The sequence below is a fragment of the Megascapheus bottae genome, chromosome 6 (assembly GCF_031878675.1).
Source record: "Megascapheus bottae isolate mThoBot1 chromosome 6, mThoBot2.hap1, whole genome shotgun sequence".
NCBI lineage: Eukaryota > Metazoa > Chordata > Mammalia > Rodentia > Geomyidae > Megascapheus > Megascapheus bottae.
In genome coordinates, this window is record NC_143514.1 from 68,437,475 (window position 1) to 68,450,516 (window position 13,042).

At 50.0% G+C, this 13,042-nt stretch overlaps 1 protein-coding gene across 1 annotated transcript; it reads right to left on the reverse strand.

Annotated features, from left to right (window-relative positions):
- Positions 1-1,774: 1,774 nt before the first annotated feature.
- Positions 1,775-3,039, reverse strand: Sfn (stratifin). Its single transcript, XM_090333845.1, has one exon. It carries the CDS (start codon positions 2,918-2,920, stop codon positions 2,174-2,176), a length of 747 nt encoding a protein of 248 aa, XP_090189971.1. The 5' UTR covers positions 2,921-3,039; the 3' UTR covers positions 1,775-2,173.
- Positions 3,040-13,042: the final 10,003 nt, after the last annotated feature.

Here is a 13,042-nt window from a genome sequence, read left to right on the forward strand (position 1 = left end):
GTGAGTGCTAAGCAATTGCTAGACCCGATAATGTTCTGAGCACTCTATCACTAAGCCACAACCCTATGCACAAGGCTACTACTTTACCATTTGAATTATGATTCCACTTCTGGCTTTTTCCTACTCCAGCTGGCTTTGAAATACAGTCCTCAGATCTTGGCTTCCTAATTAGCTAGGATTATAGCATGAGCCACCAGCCTTTTACCTTTATTTTATTGCTAGGGCTTAAACTCAGGGCCTGGGCACTGGGCACCTAAATCACAGCACCACTTCTAGCTTTCTCCATGTACGTGGTACCAAGGATTGAACCCAGGGCTTTGCGCATGCTAGGTAAGTACTCTACCACTAGTCCACACTCCCACCCCCCAAATATATATCCCACCCCCAAATATATATTGTATACATAATGTACACATGGGACTTGAACTCTGGGCCTGAGCGCTGTCCCTGAGCCCTTCAGCCCAAGGGTACTGATCTATTTCCTATTTTCTAGTGATTAATTGGAGATAAGAGTCTCAGGTTCTTCAGTGTTAGGGCTGGTTTAAGATCTTCAGATCTCAGCCTCCTGAGTAGCATGAGCCACTGCTCCCAGTTCCATTATTTTTATTTTTATTTATTTTTTTGTCAGTCTGGGCCTGAGCTTTCTCAACTAGAGCTCCGAGGTTTTTGTGCATTCTAGGTAAGCACTCCACCACTAGGCCAGTCTCCCAGCCCATCCAATATATATCTTTTTTTATCTTTTATTTTTGCCAGTCCTGGGCTTGAGCTCAGGGCCTGAGCACTGTTCTTGGACTTTCTCAAGGCTGGAGCTCTACCACTTGAGCCTCAGCACCACTTCTGGCTTTTTCTATGTATATGGTACCGAGGAAGCAAACCCAGGTCTTCCTGCATGCTGGGCAAGCACTTTAACCACTAGGCCAAACTCCCGGGCCCTACTGCAGGAGCTCCAAGTCGACCTTCTTAAGATACAGAAGGAGCGCGGGCCCTCCGGGGCCTCTGGGGTGCAGCGGGGCCGTTTGATGGCCTTTCCCAGTTCAGCCCGGCCGGGGCCAGGTGAGTGGATGACTCAAAAGGGCCGGGCGGGCACCTTGCGCTCGGCCCTAGGGCCCCGCCCCGCGGAGCTGCGCTCCAGCTCCGGGCGGGCGGCCACTTGTCGGAGTGAAACCGGGAAAGCACCGCCCGCCGCTCCGCGGGTGGCAGGGCCGCCGCCCCACCCGTCGCTACCCAGTTGCCCGCTGCTCACTCCCTCATTGGGCAGTCGGGCCCTGGGGGCGGAACCCGGGGGTAATACCTTCCTGTGATTGGGCAGTAGCGTCCCAAGCCCCGTCCCTCCACTGCGAATTCCCAGCTTGTCCCGGCAGGCTGCCTCCCGCGCTGCGGTTCTTCCCACCCAGCGCCTCTCCCGCCCTCCTCTTCCGTCCGAGGGAGGGGGGGGCGCGGATCATCCCCCCACCTCGAGCTGGGTTTTTTAATGGCGCCGTACGTTTTGCCTGGGATGGAGAGCGCCTCTGCTGGGACCCTCGGCTTCCCCGGGCGTCTCGAGCGCCCCCTGCGGCTGTCCCCGCCCTCGGCCCCGCCCTCGCCCCGCCGCCCCGCTCCCCACCTCCACAGTGGAGCAATGTGGGAACCCCGCGGCCTTGAGAGCCGGACCCCCATCTCTCCCCGGGAGCCACTGGCCCCGAGCCGGAGCGGGGCGGGGGTGCAGGGCCTGAGACCGGCTCCAGCCCCAGCCCAAGGCCAATAACCGGAGCAGACAGGGGTGTCACCGGGGAACTTTTATTATTGAGAGGAGACGTGGTCACACCCAGCAGACCTGCTTTCCCTCTCCATTCACAGAGTCACACGCGCCCATCTCCAGTTCCCAGCCTCGGGATGGGACCGGAGGAAGGCACGGAGTGGAACAAAATGGCCAGGTCAGCGATGGGGTCGGGGGGAAGGGGGTGCAGAGGGCAGGCCGAGTGATCTGCAGTTTAGGAGCCCCCCCATCGCTGTATGAAGAGTGGGACCCCAGCCCCCTGGTCTCTGCTGGATGCCGCCCTGCCTCCTCCCTGGGGCCTTTCTGAGCTGGGGCAGAGCATTCGGGAAGCGTCAGGGCAGGGCCTGGTTGGTCCTCTGGGCTGGCTCGGGGGACCGGAGGGCAGGGCCGGGCAGGTGGGCGGCGGCGGGCGGGCACTCAGCTCTGGGGCTCCTCGGGAGCCTCGCTGCCCTCTTCCCCCGCGTTGTCGGCTGTCCACAGAGTCAGGTTGTCTCGCAGCAGCTGCATGATGAGGGTGCTGTCCTTGTAGGAGTCCTCGTTGAGCGTGTGCAGGTCAGCCATGGCCTCGTCGAACGTGGTCTTGGCCAGAGAGATGGCATCATCGGGGCTGTTGGCGATCTCGTAGTGGAAGACGGAGAAGTTGAGGGCCAGGCCCAGGCGGATGGGGTTGGTGGGCGGCATCTCCTTCTTGCTGATGTCCATGGCCTCCTGGTAGGCCGACCGCGCAGAGTCGATGATGCGCTTCTTGTCGTCGCCGGTGGCCACCTCGGCCAGATAGCGGTAGTAATCGCCCTTCATCTTCAGGTAGAAGACCCGGCTCTCGGCGTCCCCGGCCTCCTTGATGAGGTGGGAGTCCAGCAGGCCCAGCACCGTGTCACACACGCCCCGCAGCTCCGTCTCCACCTTCTCCCGGTACTCCTTCACCTCGGGCCCCTTCTCCTCCGAGCCCTCCTCACTGCTCTTCTGCTCGATGCTGGACAGGACCCTCCAGGCCGCCCTCTGGCCGCCCACCACGTTCTTGTAGGCCACCGAGAGCAGGTTGCGCTCTTCACAGGAGAGCTCCTCGCCCTTCTCCACCGCGCCCTTCATGAAGGCTGCCATGTCCTCGTAGCGTTCGGCCTGCTCCGCCAGCTTGGCCTTCTGGATCAGACTGGCTCTCTCCATGGTTCTGGTGACAGATGACAGACAGACAGGCAGACAGACACAGGCAGTGGAGTAACTGGCTGCTTCAGGACCAATGCAGGATTCTGTGCCTCTCCTGCTCTCCGCCTGCCTTTTGGCTGGGTGGCATGGCCTAGAGAAGGGTGGGGTGGGGCAGGGGCGGGACTGGGGCCCAGGACCTGCCTCCTCCCACCCCCTTTTCCGGCTCTTCCTCAAAGGTAAAAGGGTTGGGATGTGGGGGTGAGTCACCAGGAGAGTCAGCAGGCGAGATTGGGGCGTGGGCCCCACCTGCACAGGCACCTTTCTGGCTCTGTGCTGCCCCCTGCTGTTCAGGGCTCATTACAGAGATGCCCATATTAGGAAACCGCCCCAGGTTCTCAAATCAGAGCCTCCTCTTGTGTCCTTTCAGGGGTGAGGATGGCTTTAGCCCCCGCCCCCTGCCTACAGAGCATTTTCCCACTGAGTTCTGGTGTGGTAACACAGATATCCATAGAACAACTGTACAGTTTTCCAAGCATCTTGACATCATGGTCTCCATCCGGGCTAAGAGTCGCCCCAGGTCTTAGAGCTCACAGCTTCCCTAACTCATCCCCTTCCTACTTCTGACTTCATTGGGCTTTTCTCCTATGGAGGTCTCTGAACTATGAACCCCAGCCAATATCTGAGAGTGAAAACCAGTTCTCTTCCTGCGTCTACTTGAAGGTCATTCTATCCCCTGGTCCCCTCTTCCAAGGTCCCCTCTGAGCTCCCGAATTCACAGGCAGCAGCTTTCAGGGTGCCACTTAATGAAGTCTTTTAACCAGCGAAGCGGCCTCTGACGCCTCAGCGCGGGCTTTGTAATTAGTCACCCTGTAGGCTTGTTGGACACCTTCCCCATCACAGCACAATTTTCCCTTTCAAGTCAGTGGCCTGTTGCCACTTGTCTGAGGATTTAGCCTCTGGCTCTCCACACCAGCTCACCTGCCCCCTCCTAGCTGTCTGCCATCGAGTATCAGCAAGGCTCCCAGCGGGTGGGGGCCCAGCTCCTCTCCTGTCCCACTTTCATGCCTGACTCAGACCAGACGGCCCTCTTGTCAGAGGCTGGAAGCAGGCCACCTGCCTTCTCAGTTTGGTCCCCCAGGGGGGACGCTAGCAATCCCAGAGAGAGACAGGGCTGAGAAAAAGGAGGTAGCTGTGACGCATACCATTTTGTTTTATGGGGTGGCAATTCCAGCTGAGTGACTTGTGTCCCCCAGTCTGTCATCTACCAGAGGATTCCCTGTTCCCTCTCTCCGAGTGTAGCCCTCACTCTGGTCCACAGTAGGCTTCACAGGTGGAGAGTTCTCTGGTGCCAACCTGTAGGACTAGGTTGCTGGGGGCTCCCCTTCTCCAGGCTTCACCATGAGCATTACCTAGGAGTGTTGGCACTGAGCCTGTTGGGGTGGGCTCCTGCTCATCCATCCCATGTCTTGCTAAAGCTCAGATGGAGCTCAGGGGAGAGGCCCCACCCCCTCTCTGGGATCCACTAATCTTTGAGCCAGGGTCATGTTACAGGCCTGCATCTCTCCAGGCTCTTCTGAAATCTGAGCACTCCTTTAGTTCTGGAGGGAACCCCAAAGACTGTCGATGCCTCTTTGCCCAAGGAAAAGTAGGGGACTAGAGTTGTAGCTCAGTGGTAGAGTGCTTGCCTTTAGTGCTTGCCCAGCAAGCCATTCCTAGCACCACAAGAAGAAACAAAAACAGCAGGGACATGTCGAGGCTATGTTTCTCAGGAAGCCAATGGAGTTTTAGGCCAAATTCCTAAAGACTTAGCTCAAACTGAAGCATTGACATAGAAAAGGATGGAAAAGAATTATACTAAAATACCAACTTTGTGTGTGTGTGTGTGTGTGTGTGTGTGTGCAAGTGCATGCACTGCTACTGAAGCTTCAGCTCAGGAGCTTCACATTCTCACTAAGCTTTTTTTTGGTCAAGGCTGTTGAGCTACCATTGGAGATGAGTCTCACAGACATTTCTGCCAGGGCTGCCTTCAACCCCTGATCCTCCAGTCTCAGCCTCCTGAGAGATCTCATCCAGTCTCAGTGCCTTTTCTGGCCCTGGGGCTTGAACTCAGAGCTTGGATGTTGTTCCTGCACCACTTTGTGTTCAAGGCTAGCACTCTACCACTTGAGCCACAGCACTACTTCCACCTTTTTTCTGAGTAGTTCGTTGCGTCTTATACTTTTCTGCCCAGGCTGGCTTTGAACTGTGATGCTCAGATGTTAGCCTCCTAAGTAGCAAGGATTACAGGTGTGAGCTACCAGTGCCCAGCCTGACTTCAGTTTTGATAGGTTTCTGTGGTCACGGCCCAGGGACCTTTGTGAGCCTGAATTCCTGTAGACGGGAGTGAGGCCACTGAGGATGAAATTGAGTTCATGAAATGCACAGAGGAAATCAAGAGAGAAGTAAATGCCCTATGAAATAGGCCCGGCCAGCTTTATTATTATAAGCACATACAGCATTATTAATGAGGTGGTTCTACAAAATCAGCCATAGAAGGTCATCCCCTGCCAGCTGGATCTCAACAGGGGAGAAGGGACAATTCATACTCGGCCTTCCCTCTCCCGCTACAACATTCCTGTGGCCTCCTCTACCCTGGTTCCTCCAGGATTTCCTGTGCACTTGTCATCCAGCCTGGGCTTCCGCAAGTCCTAGGGGGATCTGAAGGTTCACAGTTCCTTAGAGCACCCCCTCAATCCCCCCTCTCCTCCTCTTCCTTCTGCCAAAGCCAGGAAGCCTCCTAGCTCTAGCTCGCTCCGGCCTGTCTATCCTGACTCAGTTCCTGTGTTAGTTGCCTCCCTTTGCCTCCAGGCTTCCACCCCGCAGTCCAGAGGCCCAGGCATGCAGGAGGCAGCAGGCCCTGGCAGGGCTGAGAGCTACATCAGCTGCCTGAGTCAGCAGGACAGGAGCTGGGGCTGCAGAGGAAAGGGGCTTTCCTTGCCTCGCCTGTTACCTCCCCACCCTTATGAGCTGTCCATCCTATGGTCTATACTCAATTTCTTCCTTAGCTGAGAGGAAGGATTGTGATATAGAGAAAGCAGCAACCTATCAAAAAGACTGGGTAGAGTCCAGAAAGAAATGACAAAGAAAGTTCTGTCTCTGAAATGACGGAATTAAACAGGCAGCCAGAGGAGATTTCTTTTGGTTAGTTGTGACTATGAGCCCAGTTACAGTTACGTAGCAGAGGGGCTCTTCAAGAAGCTGCCTTTGGGGAGAGATACCAGGTTAGTTCAAGTCATTCAGCTGCTCAGAGTCCTGTTTTCCTCCAAGGCACTGTTGTTCAGAGTATCTCGTCTCCTAAACCAGTCCAGTCTAGGGTAATGTGGGATTTATGGAAGAACGGAATGAGGTCAGGGTGCAGGACCACATTCCTGCTGTGTTCTGAGGCCTTGGCAGGTCCCTTCCTGCACACGGACCTCAGCTTCCCCGCTGGCACAGAGGGCCCTCACCAGCCAGCTCTGAGTCCCCTACTAGGTAGTAGTTTAGGGCCCTCCTGGAGCCTCAGTCCCCTCATCTATACAAAGGCTGGCAGCAGCTAGGTGCTGGTGGCGCACACCTGCAATTCTAGGTGGCTGAAAATCTGAGGATCACAGTTGGAAGCCAGCCTGAACAGAAGAACTCCAAAGATTCTCTCCACTCCCCCTCCCCAGTCCTGGATCTTGAACTTAAGGGCCTGGGCTTTGTCCCTGAGCTTCTTTTGTTCAAGGCTAGCACCCTACCACTTGAGCCAGTGCCATTCTGGCTTTTTCTATGTATGTGATACTGAAGAATTGAACCCAGGGCTTCATGCATGCTAGGCATGCATTCTACCACTAAGCCACCTTCCCAGCCATTTCAAAAATTCTTAGCCAGCAAAAGGCCAGAAGTGGAGGCATGTTTCAAGTGATGAGTACTAGCCTTAAGGGGAAAAAAAAAAAAAAGCTAAGTGAGAGTGAAGGGATTGAGTTCAAGCAGCCCTAGTACTGGCATAAAATTTTTTAAAAGGCTGACATTACCTTCTCAGCTTAAGGTGAGAGAAAAAGGCCTGGTACTTGGCAAGCCCTTGCTCAACAGCAGCAATAATTAGGTTTTAGCACTTAGTACAGTAGTGGGTTGGCAACTTGTCAGAGACCAAGGAGTTAAACGGAACGAAGCAAAGACCCTCTAGCCTTGAGCAAATCGCATCTGGTTGAGTCATCTGCACAAAATACTTCTTGGAATAACCGCAGGTGGTTGCTTGGGTTAGCACAACGGCCAAAAGAACAGCCTGACCCACCCCTAACCTTGAGACTTCTCCTTCTTGTTATCACAAAAACTCTCCATTCCCCCCCCCTCTATACTCCCTTCCTTACACTCAGGGTATATAAACCCTGCTTTACTTTTAATAAATGAGACCTTGACGCGACTCAGATTGTCTCTGTCTTTCTTTATGCGCCTGGTCTCCTTCCTCTCTTTCCCCCATTGGTTTTCTTCTTTCAGGAGGTGCCTCTTCGAGCCGCACGAATAGCTGAACCCGCGGGTCGGGAGAAGTGGCGCCCAACGTGGGGCTCGAAGCACGGTGACCTACCGGACGGCGTGGAGAACAGGGGACCCCGATTATATTAAGGTAGAGACGCCCACACCGCATCGCTCGTGCACCGTGGGAGAGTCTTGAGGTAAGTTCTGCCGTCCCATCAACCATGGGCAAAGCATTATCAAAAGAGGTTTTATTTATAAAAGAAATGAAAGGATCACTTAGGGAGAGAGGAATAAGAGTTAAAAAGAAAGATTTGGTAAAATTCTTTTGTTTTGTTGGAGAAAAGTGTCCGTGGTTGGTCTTGCACGGACCAGACATCCATCCCCTTACCTGGAATAAGGTAGGAAAAAATATCAATGATTTACTCCGTCAGGGAGAGGAAATCCCCGAGGCCTTCTTTAGCTTCTATGGGGTTATTAGAGATATTTTAAAGGAAGCAGAGGAGGGAGGTGACAGTGCTCGCTTACTAGCTTTAACAGAGGATTACCTAACGGAGTCACGTTGCCCGTCTCGCAAAAGTGAAAGTGACAATGAAAAACCTATGGTCACTGGCCTTCGGCCTGGCTCACGCACTCCCTCTGTGATTGATGAGCCTGTGCCCTCAGGACGCCGCTTGGCGTCACCTTTAATCCCCGAAAAAGAGGAACAAGTCCAACCCCCTTTAGAAGACAGCATCAGGAATTATACTAAAAAGAAAAATATGTCACTAAAACCTTATAAAAATATTTATCCTATTATTCCTAAGACTTCTCCTGATAATGGCAGGCTCAACCCCCCCTCTGAGGTGGAGCTAGAGGAGGAGGCAGCACAAGTTTCTGCAGCTACACAGACTCCAGAGATAAGGGCCCTTCACTGGCCCACCCCTCCCCCCTATCCAGACACCTCTCTCCAGTCAGCCCCACCACAGGAAATGGTGAGATCATTTTCTGTTCCTCCGGAGGTGCAAGGTCTCCTTAAATCCAAAGACTCTCTCTTGAAACAAGTGACAGAATTAAAAAACGTGCTTCATTTAAAAAAGAGAGTTAAGGGACCTCACTTTGCAAATTCATGATTTACAAATGGATCTTGTTGGGGAAGCCGTGACTACCCCCCATGCCTCGGGTAACAAGCCCGCTAAAACACCCTCGGCCTCAAAGAGCCGCAATAATAGACTCAAATCTGGGGCGCAAACTGTTTCCTTCTCCTTCCCGGTAATTACTCGCTCTAACACTCAACCTCGGGAACAAGAGGGGGAGGGAGGAGAAGCGGGAGAAGAAGAGGCGGACACCACCAGAAGGCTCAGGAGGAGGGACAAAACCTAGATTCCTCTGCCTCTGAGGAGGAAGGGGGTGATCAGGAGGAGGCAAGGAGAGATTCTCAAATTACATATAGGAGATTGACGTTTAAACAAATTAAAGAACTACATTCGGCTGTTAAGAATTATGGAATTAACGCCCCTTTTACTTTAACAGTACTGGAGGGCCTCGGGGGTGAGGGACATTTATTGCCTCTTGAGTGGCACAAAATTGTACAGTCTGTTTTAACCAGGAGTCAATATCTAACCTGGAAAGCTGAATTTATAGATAAGGCAGAAAATCAAGCTATTACCAATAAAAAACATACACAAATGGCTTCATGGTCTTCTGATAAAATTTCAGGGAGGGGCAAATTTGCCTCGGAGGAAAAACAACAAAAACTCCCTGCAGGAATATTAACCCAGACTGCTCAGGCTGCCCTGGCCGCCTGGAGAGCCGTGCCCGCTGCAGGAGCGGTTACTACCTCTCTTTCCAGGGTAGTACAAGGCAATAATGAACCATATTCTCAATTTGTTGCCAGACTGTTAGAAGCAGCTGAAAGAATATTAGGTGAGGTAGATACAGATGATATTATAGTTAGACAGTTGGCCATAGAAAATGCTAATGCAGCCTGTAAAGCTGCTTTAAGAGGCAAAACAAAGACCCTAGATTTAAATGGTATGATTAAAATTTGCAATGATGTGGATTCCTTTGAACATAAAATGTCTAAATCTATTAATTTGGCCATTGGAGCCATACTCCAAAACCAGACTCCACCTTCAGGAAAACTAGGACAAATACCTAGCCCTAAAAACTGTTTTAAATGTGGACAAATCGGACATTTTGCTAGAGAATGCCCTGGAACTATTAAACAACCCAATGTTCCTGGGGCGATTCCCCTCCCCCTTCCCCCTGGCCTTTGTCCTAAATGCAGAAGAGGCCGTCACTGGGCTAAAGAGTGCCGGTCCAAGACCGATATAAATGGCCAGCCTTTATCTGCGGTCTCAGGAAACGGGCTTCGGGCCCCAGTAGGGGGCCCTACCTACCCACCATGACAACCAATGACCCCTCCCGCCCAAAATCTGCCTCTGATGCAAACATCGCTGACTCAGACTTGTTCCGAGCCACTGCAGGCAGCGCAGGACTGGACCTCTGTTCCTCCACCACCAGAATTATAACTCCAGAGGAAGGAACAGTTGTTATAAACTGTGGAAGGTTCGGGCCTCCCCCGCCAGGAATGTTTTTTCTTATTATAGGCCGAGCTTCAAGCTCACTGCAAGGACTCTCCTTTAAAATGGTTTATCTGAATAAAAAAAGGATCTGAAAGGAATTCTCTTAAATGTTTGCTCAAAAGGGAAAATAATCATGGAATGTTCATGTAAGTCGTAAAAGGTTTGAGTATGTCGCCAATGGTATGAGTATGTCTTGAGTAAAGTTGGTATGCAGTTAAACTGCAGTAATGTAAATAGAGTCAGAATTGATACACTGATGTGAGGGGTTGCTATACTTGGATGTATATTTTCTAATTGTGTGGGTTTTCTTGGGTGCAGAACTGGGAGGGAATGCTGTATGCCCCTCCAAACCAAAGAATGCTGTCTGCCCAGCATTCTGCCCAGGTCTGATAGCAATTGTTAGCCCCCCCCCACCACCACCAGGCCATATGTTATCTCTGGTATCAGAGGCAGCCCCAGGAGTCATTTAAAGGAAAACTTGGGAAAGCTAAACTAGCTGACAGTGCTAACCATGATGCAGTCCAGTCCTTCCAGGCCTTACAGGTTGATCTAGGGACATGTTCATCGTCTGGTTTCTAACATCCTGGCTCTCCCACAGCTATCCCTAAAGAATATTTTAAAATTGTAATAGATATAAAAGACTGTTTTTTCTCCATTCCCCTCGATCCTGGAGATTGTAAAAGATTTGCCTTTTCCATACCCATAATAAACCATAAGGGCCCTAATCCCCGCTTTCAATGGCGAGTGTTGCCACAGGGTATGGCTAATTCTCCCACTCTTTGTCAAAAATTTGTGGCTCAATCCATAGACCCAATTCGTGTTCAATACCCTCATATATATATTATACATTATATGGATGACCTATTAATTGCTGCCAAACTAGAAATGGAGGCACATCAAGTGACTCAAAAAATAGTTATTGCTTTACAAGACAGAGGACTTTTTATCTCCCCAGAAAAAATTCAAACTTGCTATCCCTTCTTGTTCCTGGGTTTTCAATTAGAACCCTCTTTAATATATGCTCAAAAAATTCAAATCAAAAGAAATAAGCTAAATTGTCTAAATGATTTCCAAAAACTCCTTGGAGACATTAATTGGCTACGTCCTCACCTTAAATTAACAACAGGAGATCTCAAACCCCTGTTTAATATTCTACAGGGAGATTCTGACCCTTCCTCCCCCAGAAAACTTACGCCCGAAGCTGAAAAAGCCCTAATAAAGTTAGAGGAGGCCATTACACAACAAAATATAGGTTACTTCAACCCCTCCTTGACCCTTTATTTAATCATTTTTGCCACAGAATTTACACCCACCGGTTTATTGTGGCAAAAAACCGTGCCCCTGTTATGGATTCATGCCTCCGCCTCTCAGTCCAAGGTACTCCCCTCCTACCCCTCTTTGGTCTCCCAACTTATTTTTCTGGGGCTCAAGACTTCTGTCAGATATTTTGGCAAGGATCCTGATATCATAATCACCCCTTACTCTAAGGAACAAATTAATTGGTTACAACAAAGACAAGATGATTGGGCTGTTTTATGCACTGGGTTCCAGGGTAGCTTTGATACTCACATGCCCAGCGACAGACTTATTCAATTCCTTAATATTACTCCTTTTGTTTTTCTAAAAAATACCTTAATAAAGCCCATCCCCAATACTTTGAGCATCTTTATTGATGGTTCAAAAAATGGAAAAGCTTCATATGTTATTAATAATGTTTCCCACTTTGTAAATACTTCCTTTAAATCTGCTCAGTTAGTAGAATTATTTGCTGCGCTTTGTGTTTTTCGGTTATTAAAGACCCACCCTTTTAATCTGTTTTCAGATAGCCATTATGTTGTTAGAGCTTTACAAGTTTTAGAAATGGTTCCGGTTATTCAGCCTACTACACCTACTTTTCAATTATTTTTTGAATTGCAAAAACTTATTAGACAACGTTCGTACCCTTTCTTTGTAGGACATATTCGTGCTCATTCTGGCCTACCTGGGCCACTAACCCGGGGCAATGAATTAGCTGACTTGGCAACCCAAATAGTTACCTTATCTCAAACAGTTGATCCGGTGACCCTTGCACAGGAGGCCCATGCTGTTCACCACCTTAATGCTCATACCCTGCGCTTAAAATTTAAAATTACTAGAGAACAGGCAAGACAAATTGTTAAAAACTGCAAAAATTGCCTAACCCTGCTCCCTGAACCCCATGTAGGTGTAAACCCCAGAGGGCTCATACCTGGACAACTTTGGCAAATGGATGTTACTCATGTCCCCTCCTTTGGAAGGTTAAAATATGTACATGTTACCATTGATACCTTTAGTGGATTTATTTGTGCCTCTGCTCATTTAGGGGAGGCCACAAAAGATGTTATAAACGATGGTTTATATGTTTTTTCTGTCATGGGACAACCCCAAACTATAAAGACAGACAATGGGCCCGGATATACCAGTCAAAAGTTCAAACAATTTTGCTCCCAAATGAGCATAAAACATATTACTGGAATCCTCTACAACCCCCAAGGACAAGGAATAGTGGAAAGGGCTCATCAGACTTTAAAAAACACCCTCATTAAACTTGCCTCACAAGAAACATTATATTCCCTTAAAGGAAACTATAAGACTTTACTATTACATGCTCTCTTTGTTTTAAACTTTTTAACCCTTGACGGTAATGGCAAATCTGCTGCAGAACGCCTTTGGCATCCCACCACACAAACAGACTACGCCCAGGCCCTATGGAAAGACCCACTGACGGGAATATGGAATGGCCCTGACCCAGTCATTATCTGGGGAAAAGGATCAGCTTGCATTTATAATTCTAAAGAAGGGGGAGCTAGATGGTTGCCTGAAAGATTAATAAAACCATATAATAAACAATAAAGCCATATAACTAATTCCAGGGTGGCGCCTGAGAACAAAAATATTTTTCTTTTACAGGTCAACAACCATGTTGATGAGGCCTTCCCTGTCATCACTCGGCATGATGCTATTGACGGTGATGCTCTCTGGCAGAAGTTGTCCTCCAAAATCGACGAGGATTAGACTTACTTTTTCTACAGCAAGGAGGCTTATGCGCGGCTTTAAAGGAAAAATGCTGCGTATATGTAGATAGAAC

What these genes read in the sequence shown, in the direction of transcription:
- Sfn (XM_090333845.1), bottom strand. Translation starts at nt 2,920, where the DNA reads ATGGAGAGAGCCAGTCTGATCCAGAAGGCCAAGCTGGCGGAGCAGGCC.